Consider the following 23,916-nt stretch of genomic DNA (forward strand, 5'->3'; position numbering starts at 1 on the left):
TGGATATTCCTAAAACCCTTTATAAACCATCTGTTTAATTTGCTGTGAAGTCAGTATGTTGGGCACTATAGGCCACCCAAAGCAGCTTCCCAAAAATCACATTTGGGGAGAGCTATCACCAGATGCGTTGTGGTGGGGTGGGGATAGTATTGGGAATCTATTTGGAAGAGTCTGGACAGCTGTGAGTAGTATGTGAAACAGTCATTCTATCAGGATTCAGGGCTGTGGTTAGTGGCTCTGTAGAGGCAGTCAGCACCCGCCAAGCTGACCACAAAAGAGAACAACAAAAAACCTGATTATGGGAAGGCCTGAGTCTGGCTGGAGTAAATGAGAGCAGGAGTCGAGACTGGAGGTAAAGGAGGGAGAGGGAGGGGCTAATGGGAGCAGCCCAACAGCCTGCACTGGCCCCGAGCCACCAAGAGGAGGAGCAGAGAATCCTTTGAGCACATTAAAAAAGCCAGGCTTAGCAGAAGCCAGAAGAAAACACATCCATAGAAGGAGCTTGAGAAGACAGCCCTGCAGTTTTTTTCCCTCGTCTTTTCTTCTTTCTCCACTTCCTGGTGAATTGCTTCAAGTACTTTTTCCCCCTTCTCTCTCCTCACCACCTCTTCAAGCAACAAAGAGAGAAACTTTCTCCTGGTTGAGGCTTGCCAGGTGAGGAGGGTGTGAACCAGGGCTCTATTCGGTTTCCTTTCATCGCCCTCCCCCTAAATTCTCCCAACCCCAGCCCCCAATCCTTAGGAGCTCCGTGTGGACATCGCAGCTGGCCTCAAACCAAACGCTCCCCCAACCCCCATTTCCTCTCTGTTGGAAAAAAAGGGAGTGAGGTTGGGAGAAAGAGGCAACAGCGGCAGCAGCGGCGGCGACAGCAGCAGCAGCAGCAGCACCCTGGGAGGAGGCTGAGGCAGAAGCGCTCCCGGGCAGCACCCTCTAACAACGCCGCCGCCGCCCCCCTCAACCCCGCCCCCCTCCCCCCAAGACTCCCAGACATGAACGCCACTGCGAGAAGTCTCCTGCTCTTCCTCTCCATCCTGCTCCTCTGGAAGCTGGATCGGTTCAGCGAAGCCTGTAGCTGCTCCCCAGTGCACCCGCAACAGGCGTTTTGCAATGCAGATGTAGGTAAGAAAAGGCGGTTCCTCTCGATAATTGTAGATTTCTCCTCTGGGCTTCGCAGCCACCTCCCTTTCTCTCCCCCTTCCTCTCTCGGTTCTTTATCGCCTATTGCATTCAGCACTTGGAAGCCACCCTTACCCCTCACTCAAATGAAATCGGGGGTGGGGGTAGGAGTGGGGGTGGGAGTGGGGGTGAAGGAATCTCACGTGGTGGCCAAATAAAAACCACTTGTTTAAAGTAGTACCCACCCTTAACTATCTCTCTTCTCCCTCCCTCCACCCCTCTATCCTGAGCAAAGAAGCGTTAGTTTCATTAGACTCGGTTTGTAAGTTTGACATACAATTAGTCCCCTTTATCTTCATTCTTCTCTTTCTTTCTCTCCTTCCCTCCCCCTTTCCTCTCTCTGATGCTTTTCAACCTCAGAATTCCGCTGAAATTCCACTGCAGCTCCAAACCCAGAAAAGGAGCCAGGGAATGGATTTGATTTTGGCAGGCGGCGGGCTTGAGGATGCTAGTAGGGGTGGGGGAGGGAATGGGAGAAATAGCGAAGAGGCAAGGCTGGGTTCTCCCTCCCCCCTTCTCCCCCCTCTTTCCCTCCCCTCCCGAATCAAACCGAAGAAGTGAAGGTGGTTTCTTCCCTCAGGTTGAAACTTTTGCAGGTGGTAAGATTCCATGCCTGGGGTTGAATTAGTCTCCCCTCCCCCTCTTCGTTATCTGCACCCCTCCTTTTTTCCCTTTTTCTTTTCTTTCTTTTTTTTCTCCTTAAAGAAAAGGCTCCCTCCTCTTGAAGGATGGAAAACGCTCTTCTTAAAACACATTTCGAGGACTTGGAGTTGCCTTAGTGAAAGCCACTATATGAAAGATGGGCCTGACATTCTCGCCCAGGGTGTTCCCACAGAGCAGATGTGGGACTCAGGGGTGAAACGGTCTTCATTTTGTCACAGATTTCTGTGTGTGTGCTTTGGGACTTTTACAATGTTCTTGAAGTTTCTGGTGACTACAAGAGGAGGGAAGGGGGATATCCTATCCTTGACTTGGAACTATTAGGATTTCAGAGATAATTTTTACTATTGTATCTTCGCTGGAGTTCTAAGAGAAGATGGCAGGAGTCAGGAAAAAAGAAGAGTGGGATAAAAAAAAAGTTTAGATAGTTGGACTGATCCATGGTGGGTCCGGTAAATAGGGGGCAGCCAGAAAAGAAAGGAAAAGGCTGATTAGGGTAGATTTCAATCTACTTACCATGTATAAATAGCTTCAAAGGCCTTTAAACCCTTAGTCATGATTAGCTATGTGTTTTTTTTTTTCCCTTTAACCAAAACAGAAGATACCAAGATCAGCTTCTAGCCCACTGCTTTTCTGCCAGGTTTATTTCCGCCCCTCCCCCCTTCATTCCCCCAAGGACTCTGCAACCTAAACTTCATTCCTAACCATCTTATTCCCACAGCCTTTTTTCCTTGTCAAGTCACATAAGAAGACCCAAAGTGAGGTATCTGTCATCTACCCTGACCTGAAACGGGTTTCTCTCCCTCCTTGCTATCCTCCCCACTTTAGTTGATGCTTTCAAATCTGACTTGGCTTCTTTTGATTATAGCTGGCTCTCTTTCTCAGGTTTATAGTTTTGTACTACCTGTGGGAAGGACTTAAGAGTAGGTTAAGGTTTTGCTTTGTATCGTGGTTTCTTATTTTAATAATATCCAAACACATTTAAGTTTGCAAAGCCCTTTATCTCTAAGGGAAAAATGAGTTATTCCAAAAATTGGTCAGAATTTTGGTTTGAATAAGATGAATGCGGGTTTATGTGGACACAATTTGTATGGATGACTCAAATTTAGGAACCTTGGACTTAAAACTGAGGGAGAAGTGCAAGTGGATTCTTCCCAAACAGGATTTTAGAGAGGATGAGAAGGTCTTGAGGGAGAAGTACAGCCTATCTCAGATGTAGAAATAGCCTAGGTCCAGGTAAGTCCCTTCAATTCTACTCATTTCCCATTGAGTTTTACTACTTTACAGATTTAGGGCTGGAGGATGTAGGTTATCTAGTCCAACTCCCTCATTTTACATTGTATACAGCTGACTTTTAGAAAATGCTCTCCCCAGAGTCTCATAGGTAACTGATAGAGACAGTGTTCCAAGCCACATCCTCTAATTCCCAAGCCAGGATCCTTTCTACTCTAATACCACCAGCAAAGGAGTAGCAGCCAGCAACCATTGAATCATATCCCATGGGACTGAATCAGATCCAGACATTTGGTAGAAGAACATGGATCTCAAGATACACAGGTTCCTGTTTACTCGGTGCTGTTAAGGAAGGGGTTGGGCTCAGGGAAAGCACCTCCATATATCTCAGCTGCTTTGGTAATGAACCAGAGAATCCAATTAATTCTTTCACGTTTGTCTCCTTCCTAATCTTCAGGCTTCTTTCTCTTTGATTGCTGAGTTGCCACACCAGAGTTGAGTGCCAGGACTTTCTATTCCATGGTAGAGGAAGATTGTTACTTATTTGTTGAAAGGAGACACCCTTTTAAAGTGGGCTCCTTTGTGGTTCAGCCCTACCAAATTCTTCCTCAGTGTCTCTGCCTAGCATCAGGAACATAAGTTGGCCAAATCTGCCAATCATGTCTTCTCTGAAGGTCTTTTTTGGAAGGTGCAAAGCATTGATGTAGTACCATTAACGATTCCCCTCATTTTGGTTGACCTACAGTTTAACGATGACTCACATTTTGTCTTACCAATTGTTTTGTTGTTCATTCCTTTCAGTCATGTTCCATCTGACTCTTCATTTGGGTTTTTTTTGCCAAAGATACTGGAGTTCTTTGCCATTTCCTTTTCCAGATCATTTGCCTCTGTTTCTTCATCTGAAACAAATGGGGTAAATGACTTGTCCAGGAGTCACACAGCTTGTAAATGTCTAAAGTTGGATTTGAACTAAGATCTTCTGACTCCAGGTCCAGTGTTCTTATGTACTGAGCCATGAACTAAATCTGCTGCACAGTGTTTATTAAATGCTTGTTTACTTGACATTTGTAAAGCATTTTGTTTGCAATAACTTGAATAGCACATTATAGAATTATTATTCTTGTTTGACAGATGAAGAAATTGTGGGTTTGAGAAATGATAACTTGTTGATAATCACAGAGGCAGGATTTGAACCCAGTCATCCTGGCTATGGTGACAATATCATATCCATTATGACATCGCTGCCCATGAACTCTATGAGGGCAAGGACCTTGTCTTATAGTTAAGTGGAATCATATTTTAAATTTCAGTGTAGCACTTGTTTATTTTTATAATTTTTTTTTAAAGTGCATCCAAACTTTAGAACCAAATGAATATTAAATTCTTTTCAACATTGGCCCAAATTCTCTTGTAATCTTTATTAAAGTTTAGAAGGGTGTAAAAAGACTTAATAGTTAGTAAGCACCTATTGTATGTATGTAAGGTGATATTGCTAAGTGCTGAGAGCTAAGTGATGAGGACCTTAACCCTAAAGGAACCTAAAATCAAATGGATTTAGGACAAATGTACAATTAAATATAATGCAAAGTAGAGTATGAAACTAGATTTAAGATACACACAATGTTATGAGGTTATATATAAGACTTTCAGTTCTGAGAGGCTGTGACAGGAAGAGACATTAGAGGAGAAAGAGAAAATTGGTATTACAGGATCAGGAAGTTATCCAGGGAATTGGAGTAAGAACTCTGGAGATAATATAGTTCTCTGACAGTCTCATCATATCACCCTCAAACAAGGGTATCTTTCTTCCATAAAACTCAGTGGCTTCAATTAAATGACTGTATGGATTTTCTTCATTTCTTGAAGTATCCATTAGGAAAAACCCTTCATTCTTCATGTAATAAAGCCGTACTTCATTAGGGCATGGACTGTGAGATATTTTCAAGCGGGAATAATGTATATATACCAGGATGTTTATAGTCTTTGTCTTGGTTCCCTTTTTTGATCAAAAGAAACCTTTTTTTCAAACAGCTGAGTGGAATTAAAGGAAGAGAGTAGGCATGCAACAGAATAAGGCTATTTGACCTGAATTTAACCATGATCACACCAGTATACTACCTAATTAATTGGAGTGGGAAAAGATTTCTGCTTTACAGATGTGAAAAATGAAGACTTCTGTATCTGTTCCCCTGGACACTTTGGCCTATTGTTGGGCTATGTCAGGTAGGGGGTTTTCTTGGTTTCCAGTTGTATACTTCTAGAGAATTCCAAGCAGAAAGTTTCATTGACAGTTTTGTTTTAAGAAAGAAGCAACCTTTTGTTACATTTCATATTTTATTTGATTATGTGACTGGGTCTAGAAGCAAGAGCAAGACTGAGCAATTTTACTTTTTCCCTAGCCAGAAAGTTCCAATTTATCATTCTCAGATCATAACACTTGCTCCATGTAGCCTATGTAGCTCAAAGATAGTGTTAATGAGAAAGATCCATCACGGGGCCTGATATGGACTTAAATGTCAATAAAGCCATCCTACCCAGGTGACTTTCTTTGCCTTTATAGCAGGGCTTGGGGACAGGCTTCTGAACATGAGAAATTTTCTTCTCTTTCCACTTTGCAATGGAAAGGCTCATGGAGGTAAAATCCTTTTTTGGCAGATAGAAATTGGACATTTCCTCTAAAAATATGACAAAGAATGGGTGATCATCCTCTCTTTTAAAATGAGGGGAGAGTTTGAAGGCAGGGAGGAAGAGGTATCAGGGATGAACTGAATGTCATTTGTGCCTGAGATAGCACTCTTGGTCAGATTGTTTAATTTGTGCTCTAAGAGATTTACTTAACTTTGGGGACAGTTGTTTATTTCAGTTGTTTGTACCAGTGATCATTTCAGGATCATTGGGTTCAGAGTCAAGGTTATGCATGCAAAGTGGTGAGAGGAGAAGGATTTGAACTGTAGTCCTCCAATTCCAAATGCAGAGCTCTTGCCATTGTACTATGCTCCTTTTATGACAAAAGGACTTAAAAAATTTAAAGAATGTTGGCAAGATAGTTATAAGAGGCTAGGCAGGCAAAGTAAAAGGAGATAAAGACCTGACTATTAGTGCCCCCCAAAATACAATCATTCTCCATTCTCCACCCATCCTGAATTTACAGGTACTACTTGCTTGATATAAATAGACATACTCCGGGAAAGCATTTATTTGCAAGACTAGCCTGGCCTGTTCTTCAAGTTCTTGGTTTTATTCCAATGTTTGATGGTTTCTGTGACTGGAAGCCAAAGAAAGAACTTTGGAGAAAGGATTGTTCAGAGAACCTAGAAGGAAAGTCATCCTAAGATAAGGTTTCAACTCACTAGCTTTAGTCAAGTGATTGTGGTAATCAATTTAACAAGCATCTGCTCTGCTCCTTGCACTGGTGCTATATAGTGGGATAGGAAAACAAAGACAAAACAGTCTGGGTCATAAGGAGTTTACATTTTTATCTTGTAGAGAGACAGAATTGTCACATCTCTGTGCTTATGATATATGCCTTTTTCTTTCTTTTTTTCTTTCTTTCTTTCTTTTTTTTTTTCTGAATTGTCTCATATTTAGCAGTCAGTGACTGGTGTGGGGGGGCTGTCACAGGAGGAAGGGAGAGTGCCATCCTAAGCTTTATCTTGATAAGAAGAATCTTGACCTCTGCAACCTTCCTGAATTCCAATTGAATAATGAATGAATGGAAAGGAAACTTGAGGTCATCTAGTTTCACTCTAGAGCTTGTTGGCTGATGAATAGCTAAACCTTTAGAAATGAGAGATATAGACATGAATTTAGAATTTAGCAGAACTGGCTTATTCCCTTTTTATTTTCTCCCACCCTCCTATGGGTGCAGACACACTTTCTCTACTTCTATCTAAAGTAATTTTCTAGTCTTTTCACTAATCTCTATTCTCAGAGGGGAGGGGTTTGGGCAAATCTCTGAGCCTGAGTTTCCTCATCTAAAATACATTGCCTTGCTCAAGTGAGATAATATTTGTAAAACTTACATAGTGTTTCAGAAATGTATGTTCTCTTTCCTATATTTCCTAAGACTATTAGGAATTAATAGTCTTAATGTGAGGATTAAATGAAATAGTGTATGTGAAATGCTACAAAATGTAGCTATTATTTTTTACATTCTATATGATAAACTTTTCCATCTTAACCATTTTCTGCCCTGCTGCTGTTGCTGTTGCTGCTCCACCCTCTGGACTTGTCCAACAGAGGCTAGAAAGCTACGTCTCTCTCTATCCTGTATTGCCTGGTCCATGTGGCCTCATTTTTGCCCAGCCATTTTCTGCTTTGCTGCACTACAAGGGTCATTGCTTTCCTACTTCCCACATCTTGTTCTGAAAAATTTATCCAATCAATACTACTATAGTTTCTGGAAAGGACACATCGGTGAATTTGCCTTCTGATTCCCAATCTTTGTGACTTTTCAAACCAGAATACCTTTTCTTGTCTGCCAGCAGTTCCCTTTATCAAAGTTATTTGTTCCCCCTTTATAATATAAACTATTAAAGACAAGGAGTGCCTCATTTTATGTTTGTACTGTTACCACTTTGCTCATTCATTCATTTTGCTTTCATTCGTATACTGGCTGTGTGATTGAGGAAGTAACTTAAAATTTCAACATGTCAGGTAACCCAAAAGTTATAATTTATGAGAGAGTTGCTGGTCTCCATTAATCAATGTGCAAGCATTTTAAAAACATCTACTTAGACCCTATGTTGGGGATTCTATTCTCAAGGAGTGTGTGACAGAGAGGGAGGGAGGAAAGGAGGAAAGGAGAGAGAGAAGGAGAGAGATCAGTGGAGAAATTTTTTTGTTTTTGTATTTTTCCCCACACTGGGAGTTCTACACATCAATGAAATAACAGATCTAAACCAAAACTTTCAATTATCCATGGACAATGCTCATTCCTAAGTTCACTTTTCCCTTCCTTTGGGCACACCTCTAAAATATCTTTCTTCCTTTAATTGTATATCCTCAGAGAATGCAACATTAAATCTGCTGGTGGGTGGTGAAGGGGATGTTTAATTATATTCCAAAATCAAGTGAAATATTATTTTAATAATTAATTCTACTGGATTATCCATGCTACTCTATTTTATTAGTACAGATAAGGCATTTACTAGAGAATTCTGCCTTGTTCTCTTGCCCATATCTCTTTAAAGGTATATAGAAAATCACAGGAAGAATTAAATATTTTTCATTCAAAAATATGACCAGAATTGGATCATCACTTGTATTTAAGCAATAGAATAGGGTTAGAGATTTTAGGTTTTAAATGACTAAAAGTAGGATTTTTAACAAAAAGAAAGATTGTAGAATGACTAGAATCTTAAAATCTGTGGATATATAGTAGTTGTCATTTCCAAGGGAAATGAGTTTTTGACTTATGCATGAGAAATCTGAACCATGGCATAGAATATATAATGCGGATAAAGAATGTCCTGTCAATGAGAGTCCAACCTACTAAGAAAAGTCAAGCCATCATTTCTTCTGGGCCTTTCTCTAATAGTAATGAGCATTTCTCTCATCCTTACAAGGTTTATTATGTATAAAACTGGCTTTGACTAGAGTGAGAGGAAGTAATGAATCGGATGCCTTTACTATGTTAACAATAGCTCACATTTTTATAAATGTGGGTAATACGGAGTTTTATGGTTTTACAAAGCCCTTTTCTCAAACAGTATTCTATTTGAAGTAATGAATGTGATACTCTTCCTCTTTCAATAATAGTTCACATTTTTATAATGCTTTATGGTTTCCAAAGCATTTTTCTCAAATAGTACAGTTTTGTAAAGTAATTTAAGCATTTGCCCCATTTCCAGATAGAAACTGATGCTAAAATAGATTAAGTGACTTAGTTATGGTCACCAAAGTATGAGACTTCAGATTTGGACCAACATAAGGATTTCACAAAAGCCCATCAGACTCAGAATTAGGAGTGAGCTAAGGAAATCGTTTGTCATGTAAACTTGAGTAGGTATCATTTTAAAAGGCCAGAATTTCTAATCTCCCTTCTACAAATAGAAATATTTGTTTGTTTATGTATCCTATTTGTGTAAAAACTGGGGGATGGGAGAGGAGAATGGAGTCAATGGATTCAATCAATCACCTCTAGCCCAATTGAAGTAATTAATAAGGTGCTATGTGCCCTGAAACCTTTATCAAATGAGAATATATTTACAGAATTAAGCAAAGAAAGTTTCTAAAGTAGTCACAAAAGTGTTACTGTTATGTTGATTATCATTTGATCCCTTTTACACCAGATGTTTAGGGGGCTGGGGTTTTTTGTTTGGTTGATTTTTCAGGGTTGTTTTTTTTTTTTTTTTACTCATTTTATAGGAAGATGTTTTAAAATGGAAGATTTTCAATTTTTTAATGTAAGAGATAAGGATTGATGGTATGATTTCATTGGTGTAGGGAACAATATGTGAAAACTTCTACCATTGCAGGTCAGCACATTCTGTACAAATTAGAGTCTTAAAGAGCTGCTTAGAGCATTAAAAAATAGCGAGAAATGTCCAGGATTACAAAGCCACTAGTTAGTAATGGACTTGAGCCATTACTTCAATTCCTTTGTTCATACAAAAGTTTATCAATTAGGATCTTTTGATGAGTCAGCTTCACATTTGTGTCTAGAGGTTGTTAATAGAGTTATGACCTACTGTCATCCTTTTCCTTGAAGGCTAAAGAAAAGGAAAATGGACTATGATTATAACAAAAATTTTAAGATAGACACAAGAAAACAACAACTTTTTGAGTCTTGGAAGGCAATCGCATGGCATGACATACCTTAGATTAGAGGTTTTTACCTTGTGATCCTTGGAAAAGGGCTCTGATTTTTTTTCCTAAAAGATAACTTTTAGGGGACAGCTAGGTGGTGCAGTGGATAGAGCAGCATCCCTGAAGTCAGGAAGACCTGAGTTCAAATGTGGCCTCAGACATTTAACATTTCCTAGGTGTGTGACTCTGGGCTAGTCATTTAACCCCCATTGCCTCAGCAAAATAATAATAATAATAAATAAATAAAAGATAACTTTAAATATAAGTGGTTTTATTTTGATTTTATTTTGTAATCCTATGTTTAATTTAATCTGCATTATTAACCCTTTCAGAAGTCTAGACAACCAATTAAACAATAAACCAACCCCTGATTTTTAGATTCTGAGGTGTAAATGTATTGAAAAAAACTCAACCAGTTTAAGCTGGTTCCTGCACACCCTTGGTGTCAGTGATGTAATTAATCATGATGGTTTAGGAATGGTAGCTTTATAAAAACCTCTAACACTGATTGCCTCTGTAAGGTTCTATGTGTTGAGTGTAATCATTTTTGTCTGTTTTAAAGAATATTTTGATCCATTTTCTCTCCTCATCCTAATTTTTTAGTAGCTTTTTTCTGGTTGAAAGTACACAAGCATTCTGATTGGACATTTTCCTCTTGGCTAGCATGTCTGCTCCTGATTTCACCCCCTGCCCTGCTCTCATAGTATCAGAATACTGTTGTTCCTATGGCAACAGCCTGACATAGCAGGCCAGAGAAGAACCTGGAGATATTGCTGGAAATGAGGGAGCATTTATTTCTACTACCTTTGGGCATTTGATAAGAGAAATCATTATTCCTTCGTGCCTTATTCCTCATTGGTATTATTTTTTTGTGAGGGGCATCACATTTGTTTAGGGAGCTTAGGTTGAGGTGATAAGGCATTCTGTTGGAGAAGTAACCTCCACAAGACTATAGCCTGTTTTTAATGCCCACTAGATCCATAATGGGATAAAACCAGACTCAGAGAACAAGAATGATGGCAGGAGAAGAGTGGTGAAAAAATTTCTACTTACTCATAAGATGAATATGGCTATAGATGATTGAGGTCTATGGTCTAAAATTATTTTGGGAGACTGGTAAGCAAAAATAAATCAACCCTAGGAGTTATAGTTCTGTCTATTTAAGACAGTTCATTTGTATCAATCATTTGAATCTGTTATTTCGGTTTCATGGGGAATATCATACTTATTTGAAAGTCACTTTTCCAGTAATCTTAAATATCTGGAGCATAGGTAAGAACTCTGAAGTGAAGAAATAAGGCTCCTGAGCAATCAAAACATTTCACAAACTATGAGCAAATTAAAGCTCATTGCATTTTATTCTGAAGAGAACTCCTATCTCAGAGGCCATTTGTTCTTACTTTGGATATAGTTATAACTATATATCTGGTTTCTCAGTTTGCAGCAAATTTGAGGCCATATATTAGAAGGAATGGGGAATCTGCTAGAGATAGTCAGACTGACAAGCAGCAAGAAGCGCTTGCTGACAGCCTAGAAAGTAACAAAGAGGCAGAACAGGGGACACACACACACACACACACACACACACACTCACACTCCTGCCTCCTACATCCAGGTGGGAAGTCATTTAGTTTAGGAGCAAATAATTCCAGTTTACTGCAATAGCCTTTAGGAATATCATTTTATCATAGTACAGTATAATTTTTGTAATTATATTTTCATGATAGGGAGTCTGAGGCAGCAGGAATAGGTTAAATTGTACTTGGTATATGTTCTTTGAAAAGGCAGGAAGTATGTAAACTGTTTTTAGAAAAATTTCCAGTAAAAGTGGTATTTTAAAATTTGGTGGTTTAAAGAAAGGAAAAATAATACAAGGAAAAGAATACTGGATGTATGTTAGTTAAAAGACTAAAATTCAAATTCTGGCTTTGCTAGTTAGTTTTTATCTATCCAGTGGATCCAATGATGACCAAACTTTCAAGTCTAAATTCTATGATTCCAAGAATTTCTTCCTTGAATTCTTGAAGAAAGTGGAGCTGTTGACTAAAATGAAAAGTCTGAAAAAACAGCTAGCTTAGGTGGATAGGATGAATTTTGTTTTGAATGTGATCAATTTGAAATCGGGGAAAGAGAATGGTATTAGTAAGGCTTGTGGAGTGATTGTTCTCGTTCGCTCTCTCTCTCTCTCTCTCTCTCTCTCTCTCTTTCTTTCTCTTTTCCTAGTAAATTTATTTTTAATACACATTACTTTTAAATCATGGAGAGAAAAAATCAGAGCAAAAGGGGAAAGCCATAGGAGATATGAAGAAAAATACACACACATACACACAAAGTGAATATAGCATGTGTTGATTTACATTCAGTCTCCTTAGTTCTTTTTCTGGATACAGATGGCATTTTCTATCTAAAGTCTATTGGGAATGCTTGAATCACTGAACCACTGAGAAGAATCAAGTCTTTCCTAGTTGATCATCGCATGTTCTTGCTGTTATTATGTACAATGTATTCTTGGTTCTGCTTGTTTATCTCAGCATCAATATGTGTGAATCTTTCCAGGCCTTTCTAAAATCAGCTTGTTCATCATTTTTTATAGAATAGTAATATTCCATTACCTTCATATACTACAATTTATTCAGCCCAATTGATGGGCATCTACTCATTTTTCAATTCTTTTCTACCACAAAAGAGCTGCTACAAACATTTTTGCACATGTGAGTCCTTTTCCCTCCTTTAAAATTTCCTTGGAAGAAAGAATACTGGGAAATGAATGTAAACTGCTTGCATTTTTGTCTTTCTTCCCAGGTTATTTTTACCTTCTGAATCCAATTCTTCCTGTGCAACAAGAGAACTCTTCGGTTCTGCACACATATATTGGATCTAGGATACACTGGGACATATTTAACTTGTATTGCTTGCCATCTGGGGGAGGGAGTGAAAGGAGAGAGGGGAAAAGTCCGAACAGAAGTGAGTGCAAGGGATAATGTTGTAAAAAAAAAATTACCCAGGCATGGGCTCTGTCAACAAAAAGTTATAATAAAAAAAAAATTTCCTTGGGATACAGACCCAGTAATGGCACTGTTGGGTTAAAGGTATGTACAGTTTGATAGCTCTTCGGGCAAACCTCTAGATTGCTCTACAGAATGGTTGGATCATTTTACAATTCCACCTTTAATGCATTAGTGCTCCAGTTTTCTCACATCCCTCCAACATTTATCATTATCTTTTCTTGTCATTTTAGCCAGTTTGAGAGGTTTGTGGTGGTACCTCAGAGTTGTTTTAATTTGCATTATCAAAGGATATGAAAATTGTTTTCTCTTTGGGAGAGAGAAGTATATTTAAACTTATTTATAGTGAAGAATCTGAAGCTCACTCACATGCATGCACATTTATCACCCAGCACATAGTGATATGCAAAAATAAAAGATTAAAAAAAAAAAAAACTTTTTGCCCTCAAGTGTTTTCCCTGGGAAAGCCTCCTCAAGAAGAAGCCAGTGGTGGCTCATAATCTCTGCATCTTTTATTGTGATTGCTAGGATCCTAAAAGAATGAAGTTCTAATTAGGAGAAAAGTGTTTTTGTTTTATTTTCTACTAAATGGAAGTCATGCCTTGAAATAAATAAAGGTAGTCAAGAAGTAGAAAGGATGCATTAAGAGAAATCCCTCTATCCTTCTCTCTCCCTTTCACTCTGTCTGTTGTCTGTCTCTTTCTCATGCACGTATTCGCTGTATAGGTCTCTATTCCAGGTAATATGCATTGAAATCTCTTGAACCACACAAAAGTGATAATTTCTCTTCATATCTTTGAAATTGCTTCTGTCTCAAATATTACATCTATCCAGTAGTATCTACTCATATGGAACATGTGAGTTACCTTAAATTGTGGTATAGATTAAATGTTTCTGAGGTCTAAGATACCACATAAGGACAATAATATTAATACAGACCTTCTTTTAGCCAGCTGAATAGAGATATAGCTAAAGGGAGATGCTTTGGATATTAAAGATTAATCTTGAAAAAAAAAGTCCAATCTCTAAATATTTTGCATTAATCAAATATTCTTGATATGAGTTATCACATTCAATGCCTAAAGTCTACAAAATACACTTTAATTTAAAATATAATGAATATGCTTTTATCTGTGAAATTCAGAAGCCGTAACTATTTTCTTCATATGCTTTAAACTCATTGTGAACATAGGGAATCAGAAATCTAAGGACCTAATCCTTAATTCCCTATCTACTTGTATAATCCTGTCTCTCACTTAGAATTATGAAGTCATAGAATTTTCAGTTTGGAAGCTACTTGAGAGATCATCCAATTTATCAAGAATTTATTAAGCATTTGTCAGATCCAAGGCAGTATGCTGACATTTCCAAATTACTTGGGCCAAAGGATAGTTTAGAAATAGTCATCTCTTATCATTTCCTGCCTCCTTTAGTTAGCATTGGGAACCTTTTGTAATCTGGCTGGTGTCTATCTTTCCAGACATTTCACATTATTTGCCTTTGTGTACTTTTCCAACTAAAGTGGCCTATTAGCTCTTTTGTACCCAGCATTTTATCTCCCACTTCTTTTGTCTTTTATTCAGGCTGCTAAGTGAACTATGCATAAAATAATTCCTAATTTGCAGTCCTTCACTATTCAAGGTTCAGTTAAAGAGTCTTTTCTTTCATAAGCCTTTAATGATCCATTTGTTTTTTTCCCCCAAGATATTTTGTATTTAATTTGTATATATTTTAGATTTATTTTTTAGATACATATTTCCTTTTCACTTTTTGTCTTTGCTGCTCCAATGCCTGAAATTTAAATTTTCCTTTAAAAAATGAAATGCTGGTCTGGGGATATAGGGTAACCCTAGAATAAAGGTAAAAAGTATTGTGAAGTACATCAAGTAAGATTTGTCTATTTTCATATTAAAATAAAAAACATTTTTTTTTTTAGTGAGTACCTATTCAATGTGTTAGGCATGTTGCTTGATTCTGGGAATAAAAAAACAAAAATAACGATGGTCTTTGCCTTCAGAAAGTTTGTAGTTTATTTGGAGGCAAAATATACTGGTGCACACATAACATACACCCCTGCCCAGACTGTGTCATCATGACTTTCCCAGCGTCGACTTGGAGACTTTGGAAAGGCCTCATGAAGAAAGTGGCCCTTTTGGAACTATGCTCAAAAAGTTATCAAACTGTACATACCCTTTGATCCAGCAGTGTTTCTACTGGGCTTATACCCCAAAGAGATACTAAAGAAAGGAAAGGGACCTGTATGTGCCAAAATGTTTGTGGCAGCCCTGTTTGTAGTGGCTAGAAGCTGGAAAATGAAAGTATGTCCATCAATTGGAGAATGGTTGAGTAAATTGTGGTATATGAATGTTATGGAATATTATTGTTCTGTAAGAAATGACCAACAGGATGAATACAGAGAGGACTGGCGAGACTTACATGAACTGATGCTGAATGAAATGAGCAAAACCAGGATATCATTATATACCTCAACAACGATACTGTTTGAGGATGTATTCTGATGGAAGTGGACCTCTTTGATAAAGAGAGCCTTAATTGATCAAGGATGGACAGAAACAGCTACACCCAGAGAAAGAACACTGGGAAATGAATATAAACTGCTTGCATTTTTGTTTTTCTTCCCGGGTTATTTATACCTTCTGAATTCAATTCTCCCTGTGCAACAAGAGAACTGTTTGGTTCTGCACACATATATTGTATCTAGGATATACTGCAACCCATTCAACATGTAAAGGATTCTTGCCATCTGGGGGAAGGGGTGGAGGGAGGGAGGGGAAAAATCGGAACAGAAGTGATGCTGTAAAAAATTACCCTGCATGCGTTCTATCAATAAAAAGTTATTAAAAAAAAAAAAGAAAGTGGCCCTTGAGTGTCTAGCTCTTGAAGAACACTAGAGGGACAAGGAGGAAGGACAACCAGTGCAAAGATGGGATGCTTTATATGAGGAACACTAAGGAGTTCAATTTAGCTGGTCCACAAGAAATCTGATGTGTCATGAGAGTAGGGTTGGATTGTAAAGGGTTTTTAGTGACATACTGAATTAATAATTGGATCTTTAAGAGGTTCAAGGAGTCATTGGAATTTACTGAGGAGGAGAGTGATATGGTCGGAAAATCAGTTTGGCAGCTATGTAAAGAGTGGTATTCAGTATTTCAAGAATTTGTCATTTTTTAGCTATTGGGACCCCCTCCATTGACACAGTATAATTTTTTTTTTTTTTTGGTCATAGATCCCTTTGGAAGTCTAATGATAGGAAACTCTTCCTAGAAAATAAAATACAGATGGTTATATAAAATAAAACAATTGTATTGAAATACAATTATATACACACATATATGTATGTGTGTATATCTGAATGAAGGGAGAGGGGAGAAGCCATCTAGAGCTATGAAAGCTTTTGTTTTTGATCCTGATGCTTATGTCTTGAAAGTCAAAGGAAGGTACTGGACAAGTTTAAAAGTACATCAGAGTTGCCAACCTTTTAGATGGGTTTAATGGGTCCGTTACTAATCCCTGATAGATACTATAGCCTGTGACTCAGACAATGACAATAAGCGTCACCAATAATGCACCATTGATCACCATGATGATCCACAGACAGATTCACCATTCTCCTTTTTGGCCTCTTGCTTTAACTTAGACTTTGATATCATCTTAGTTTTTTAAAGGTTAAAGTGCCATATTAATATATATTGTGATATTATATATATTATATGTGATAATATATGTATTTTGATATTTTTAAAGAACAGGTACCCATTTCAATTTCCTTTAGGGCCTTACTTCCACGAAACCTCATTGGCATCCAATTTGGGGTTACAAACAAGAAATGCTTGGGAACCTGTTATGGGCCAGAATTTGAAACAAGGTGCTAAGTCACTGGAATTGATAGAAACAATGCATATGTACTTGGTTCACACCTTTGGAGTTCACACTTTTAGGAGAGTTCACACATTAGCTCACACGTTAGCGTTCACACCTTTAAGAGATCATATATAAGGATCTCCTACAAGCCAACTAGAGACTTCGGGAGATTCACAAGTCAGGATTCAGTGGAGGAGATTCACAAGTCACATCTTCCATAAGCCCACTCTCTCGGAAGAGGAGTCAGATCCATTTGATATTCCACCATTGTGCTGGCTGGAGGCTTTGGATTCAGAAGGAGCTGGAGGCTGAAGCTGGCAGAGGCAAAGGACTAGCAACAAGAGCTCTGGGACCCAAGGAAAGCTAACCAGGCTATTTTGGAAGAGATAATAAAGCATTGGATTTTAACAGCTGGCTGCATTTGAGGTGATTATTGAACTGAACTGAAATTAAGGCTGCCTCCAGAAGCCCTGAAAGAAATCTGCTCCCAGAGAACAATTATATTTTAGAGAAGAGAACATTACAGGAACCAGTACTTTAGTTACTTTATTCAATAACCTGGTATTTGGGGCATTTTCCCAGTCTACTTTGTGATTATTTTATCTTGACATGGAAAGGGTGGTGTTCCTTTGGGTTCAAGAAAATGTTGCCTATGTTGAAAAAGCTTTATGTGATTTTGCTGCCTATTGGTTGGTCTCTATCACCTGAAGGAAGCAAAGGGCATGGAAAGCTCTGAGTGATGAATGGCCCCACTGTCTAAATTGCTCCCAAAGTCTCTAGATGTCATGTAGAGGCCAAACTAGGCTATGATCTCTCCTTCCTAGTAGCTATGAGTGTAGCTACTGTATAGAAGGGAGGTCTGTGGTTTCTCTGCATGATTATAAAGGCAGTAGGCAAAACTTTTCAGCTTAAAGGCATGGACGGGGAAGAGAGAAGGAAAAGGAAAACCTCCTGGAAAGTTATGAAAATGTTACCTTTGGGCCAGATGTGTTGTCTTGAAAGCCAAAGGAAGAAATTTAGTAAATCAGAGATGCTTTAGAGCATCCTTAGAGAGAGAGAGAGACAGAGACAGAGACACTGAAACCTAAGCTCTTCCTGGGAAAAAAGACTTGTGAATAAAAACTCAGAAATTGTGCCCTGTCTTTTCTGGAAAGCTGCCTGACCTCAGAGCAGTATACCTTGCTGGATCATAAAAATGTCTCCTCTTCTTTATCTTCCCCCTGTACCCCAAACCTAGGTAGATTATTAGTGGCTAGGGTGTAATTTAGTTTGTCAGAGTTTTCAGAATGTGAAAAATCTACCACACCATACCAAATCCCCTTTTTTCATTTCTGGTTCCTTAATATCTGTGGTCATAGGGCACAGTAGAGGCATAGATGACAACAACCCACAGATTACCCCATTACCTCAGATTCAGCCAGGAGATCAAATGCCTTATGCCAAATCTAATAGATGAATTTAAATTTGTCCTGTCACAGTTCCAAATGTATTTCCATATTTGTCATGCTAAGCAAAAAAAAAAAAAAAAAAAAACAGATCAAAAGGCAAAAAAAAAAAGAGAAAGGAAAAAAACAAACAAGCAAACAAACACTAACAAAGGTGAAAATAATATATTTTAATCCACATTCAGTCTCCATAGTTCTCTCTCTGAATGTAGATACTACTTTCCATTCCAAATCTATTGGTATTGCCTTGAATCACCTCATTGTTGAAAAAAGCCAAGTCCATCACAGTTGATCATCACAATCTTTTTGTTACTGTGTATAATGTTCTGTTAGTTCTGCTCACTTTATTTAGCATCAGTCTTTCCAGACTTTTCTGAAATCAGCCTATTTGTCATTTCTTAAACAACAATAATATCCCATTATATTCATATTACATAATTTATTCAGCCATTCCTCAACTGCTGGGCATCCACTCAATTTCCAGTTCTTTGCCACTACAAAAAGAGTTACTATAATCATTTTTGCACGTGTGAGTCCTTTTTCGACTTTTATGATCTCTTTGGGATACAGACCAGTAGAGACACTGCTAGATCAAAAGAGATATACAATTTTATAGTCCCTTGGGCATAGTTCCAAATTGCTTTCCAGAAAGGTTGGATCATTTATCAACTCTACCAATAATGCCTTTGTGTCCCCGTTTTCCCATATCCCCTCCAACATTCATCATTATCTTTTCCTGCCATCTTAGTCCATCTGAGAGGTGGGAAGTGATACCATGGCCAAACTCTTAATGATTCAAGAGATGATTATCTGACAGATCCTCCTCCCTCAAATGTTGTCCTATTCTTTTCTATTTCTGCTTTTGATCTCTAAAGACAGAATAACTGATTATATCACTGATTACTTTGGAGTCTTGGAGTCTCAATGAAGTCTTCTATAATTGGTCAAAAGATTTCTGATGACCTCTTGCACAGACTATCTATTTAAACTTAGTAGTTTTTACAGATGTTCCCTCTGCTTTCATAAAATCTCAGAGTAGGAAGAGCCTTAAAGAGCATCTCATCTTGTCTAAACTATGGACAGGATGCTTATACAAGTTTTCCCTTTACAAATTACTTAGTAATTGATTGTTTTTCATTGCTTGAAGATACCCAGTGAGGAGGAAAGAAGGCCTCCTGACGCAGCCCATCCCATTTTTAGGCAGCTATAATTGCTGAAAGTATTTTCAGTTTCCATTACATTATCCTTTTCCCCTTAAACTAAGCCTGAATTTGCCTGTTTATATCTATTCCAATTCCTAGTTTTGCCATCTAATGATCCAGTATCAATTTCCTATAACAACTTCTTTGTTTGCATTAATCTTTACCATAACTTCTCTAAATTAAATATAATTTAATTTTCACATCATATAAACATCAACTAACTTTAGGCTGGTTTTTTTCTTGGGTCATTTAAATATTTTTCATATCAAAGTGCTTGACTCTAATAATAATGACCCATATTGCTGCTCAGTCATTGAAGTTGTGTCCAATTCTTTGTGGAATTTTCTTGGAAAAGATACTGGAGTGATTTACTATTTTCTTCTTCAGCTTAAAACAAGCTGTGTAATAATGAGGAAACTGAGGCAAACAAGGTTAAGTTATTTACTCAGGGTTACACAGCTAGTGAATGTCTGAGTCAGATTTGAACTCAGGAATTCTAGACCCAGCATTCTATCCACTGCCCCACTTAGTTGCCCCTAATAATTGGCCTATGGAGACTATCTTTTTTACCTGTGTAACTCTTCTATATAGTGTTTAGCAAAAGCATAAAAAAAGCTTTTAAGAATCTTATTTCTTTTTAAAGAATTTTAATATCAAATTAATAGTTCTGGAACTGCCTTGCTATGTGACTTTTGCTTCTTTGAGCTTCAGTTTCTACATCTATAAAATGGGACTATTGTCAACCTTTCTTTGTCAGATTAGTCATAAGAATAAAATGAATTTATATAATTATGGTCCTATAAGAGAGTTTAGAGCCCATCTTTAAGCAATTAGGTTGCTTTACTCCATCCCCCAATATTCTGTATTCTCAAAATATATTCAGAAATCATCTCAGGCCTATCTGTGGACATCTAGGGGAAGATGAAAAGTAATTGAGTTCTTAATCAAACAAGGATGGAGGTGCTTATAAAAGACAAGAGTTTTGATTACATAAAATTGAAAGGCTTTTGCATTAACCAAATGTAACAAAGATGAGAAAGAAGGTAATTGAGAAAAGAATCCTTGCATCAAATATTTCTGATAAAGGATTGGTTGACAAGAGAAATAGGCAACTAACAGAAATATTAAGATCAAGACCATTTTCTATATCAAAAGATTTGCAAACTATTAGTCAAAAGAATGCTTCAAATCACTCAAAAGAAAAAGGTATCCAAACAAATCTGAATTTACATCTAGCAAATTGACAAATATGACAAAAAAATAACAAACTGTGGAAAGACTAGAAAGACTAATGCACTTGTGGAGTTATAAATTGGTCAAATCATTCTGAAAATCAATTTGGAATTCTAAATAAAGTGACTTAAAATGTCCATACCCTTTGTCCCAGAAATTCTACTGCTAGGCATATATATCCAAAGCATTGAATCATTGTAACAATGCTTTTATAGTAGAAAAGAATTAAAAACAAAGTAGATGCCCATAAATTGGATTAAGTTGAGCCTCCTGAATTTAATGAATTTTTCTTGTGGTTGTAATAATGAAATGAAATAATGAATATGATGAAGACAAAGTAGCATGAAAACACATGAACAGACACAGAGTGAAGTAAAAGCAGAGCAGAGCCAAGAAAACAGTATCCACAATGACTACAACAGTGTAACTGGAGAAAATAACAAAACAATTGAAACTGAATGCTGTTTGATTATGGTGACTATCTAGCCTCAATGATAATGTGGGAGAAGGTACCTCTCCCCCACCTTGCCTGCATTTTTCCTTCCCTAGCTTTATGATGATGGAAGGCTATAGATATGGAAACATTGCATTTTAGTATCCAATTTGAACATTTTGATTAGTTTGCTGAACTGTTTTCCCCTTAATTGCTAAAAGTGATGGTCGTCTGGAAATGAAGAGAGTGGGATACTCTGAGAAATATAATGTTGTAATAAAATATATTAATAGAAATATTTTCAAAAGAAAATGGTTAGTATGTGGCGGCTGCTAGGTGGAGTAAGTGGCATCATATTTAAGGGAAACATAGGGTCAGAAGGATGAGGAGATAGACTTACAGGAAATGGAGGCTCCACTTTAAATCGTTGGAGATTCAACTCTTATTAAGGGTAATTAGGTGATGTAATGGTAGAATGCTAGATCTGAAATCAGGAAGTCCTGAATTCAAATCCATGGACAAGTCATATAACTGCCTTAGTTTTCCTCATTTCTGAAATAAGAATATACCTACCTACTGACCTACCAGGATTGTTGTGAGGATAAAATGATATAATATTTGTAAAGCACTTTCAGACCTTAAAATGTTATATTAATGATAAGAATTATGGTGCTTTCCTTCTTTTGATGATTTCCTATTTATCCTTTATGTAGCTCATTTGTATTTATTTGTTTGTTGTCTGTCCCTAACCTCCTTGCTGTTCCTTACATAAAATAATTTGTCTCCTTATTCAGGCATTTTCATTCTATCCCATGCCATGTCACTCTCCAGATTGTGAACTCTTTGGGAGTCACAGACTCTCATCTTTTTTGTATCTAGTGCAACAGCATTTACTATTTTAGTATTTAGCACAATACCTGGAACATAATAGGCCTGGAACAAAATAAGTATTTACTGATTGATTATTGATTGATATTCTACTGAAAAAAAATTGAAGCCATTTGTCAAAAACTCTTATTTTTATTTCAAGTCCCATCTTCTTGTCCCATCACTTAAATGCCTTCTTCTCTCTCTTCATTCATACCTGTCTCACAGGAAAAGGTGGCTTTTTTTTTTTTTTTTTTGCCAAGGCAATCCTCTCTACAGGTTCAAGTGACCCCATTCCAGCTTATCTTCAGTATATTGCGCCCTTTATCACATCCCCACTCTCCATCTTTCATCTCTCCCTGTTTATTGCCTGCTTGATTCTCTATTGTCTTCCAACATACTCATGTCTCTGCTATCCTTTTAATAAAATATCCTTTTTTAATGCCGTCATCTGCTCTTTCATTCCAAAGCCCATGAGAAGGCAAGTTACAACTGATATCTCCACTATTTGCAATTTTTCTCACTATTTTCTAATCTTTTTTATACACTTTAGCTTCTGACTTCATTCAAACAAAATTGTTCTTTTCAAAGTTATCAGTGATCCAGATTTGAATTGCCAAATCTAATGGCTTTTGCTTAATTCTTATGCTTCTCTGAAGATTGTGACACTCAAAACACCCTCTGCTTGACATTCTTTTCTGTCTAGGTTTTCATGATACTACTCCATCCTGTTTGTCCTCCTACATGTCTGGCCACTTCTCAGTTTCCTTTGATGGATTGTCATATATTTCACACCCACTAGGGGTGGGTGTCTCATCTGTAAACTAAGCATGTCCAAAAATGAGCTCAGTATTTCCTCCCTAAATTTCTTTCCTCTTTGCAACTTTCCTACTATTGAAGGTAATATCTTCCTTTATCTCTCCTGGCTTGTCACCTAGATGTCATCATTGACTCCTTAGTCTTTCAATTTCTCATCTAACCTGTAATCAAATTGTTGATTCTACACTCATTACTACATACCATATATAACCCTTTCTGCCTCTGACTCTGCCACCCCTTAGTGTAGGCCCTCATCACCTCATTCCTGAATTATTGTAATAACCTTTTGGTTAATCTCTGCCTCAAGTCTCTCTCCATTCAGTGTCAAATTAATCTTATTAGAATTCAATTCTAACTATATCACCTTCCCACCCTCAGTTCCAATGCCCCCTTGTCACTTCCAAGATTAAATATAAAATTCTTTATTTGGCATTCAAAACCTTTACTACCTGGTCCCCTCCCCTTTTTAACCTTCTTATTTCTTACTCCCATGTAATCTGAAATCCAGTGAACCTGAGCTTCTTGCTGTTCCTTGTATAAGATAATTTGTCTTCTTACTCTGGGCATTTTCACTCTGTCCCCTGAAATTCTCTCCCTCCTCATTTCTGCTTTCCTCAAGTCACATTTAAAAATCCTCTTCTTCAGGAAATCTATTCTCGTTACGTTTAATGCTCTGTTAATTATCCCCAGTTTATCCTGTATGTATCTTGTTTGTACATAGTTATTTGCATGTTATCTCTCATCAAACTTTAAACTTCTTGAGCTAAGTTGTGCTAAGGCACAGTACCTGGCATGTAGTAGGAGATTAATAAATGCTTGTTGACAAATCCTCTTATTGTGCTGCTTATGGACTGCTAATCGCTTACTGTTGACTGATTCAGGCCCTTTTATGGTCATAACATGGCCTGGAAAATATCTTTTATGATACTTCTTATGTGCACATCAGTAATCATGCTTTAGCCTACTAATACTGAAATCTTCTAGAGTACCTTCAATTTTGATCCTTCTAAGTTTATGGTATTCCAAGATTGAACATCACTAGGAAAATACTGGTATTAGAAAGATATTCTTCTGCAAAAAGCAAGCAGGTTAAAATAATTTCTCAAATATCACATAGTCCAGTCTTCTGTACTAATTAATTTATTATTGAA

At 37.4% G+C, this 23,916-nt stretch overlaps 1 protein-coding gene across 1 annotated transcript in view; it reads left to right on the forward strand.

Moving 5' to 3' along the window:
• The first annotated feature begins 417 nt into the window (after positions 1-417).
• TIMP2 (TIMP metallopeptidase inhibitor 2) overlaps positions 418-23,916 on the forward strand; it is a 102,429-nt gene continuing 78,930 nt past the window's right edge. Inside the window, exon 1 of the mRNA XM_051995471.1 lies at positions 418-1,119. Coding sequence (XP_051851431.1) covers positions 990-1,119 — 130 coding nt within the window. The 5' untranslated portion in view covers positions 418-989. The remainder of the gene's footprint in view (positions 1,120-23,916) is intronic.

Source organism: Antechinus flavipes, chromosome 4 (assembly GCF_016432865.1).
Source record: "Antechinus flavipes isolate AdamAnt ecotype Samford, QLD, Australia chromosome 4, AdamAnt_v2, whole genome shotgun sequence".
Taxonomy (NCBI): domain Eukaryota; kingdom Metazoa; phylum Chordata; class Mammalia; order Dasyuromorphia; family Dasyuridae; genus Antechinus; species Antechinus flavipes.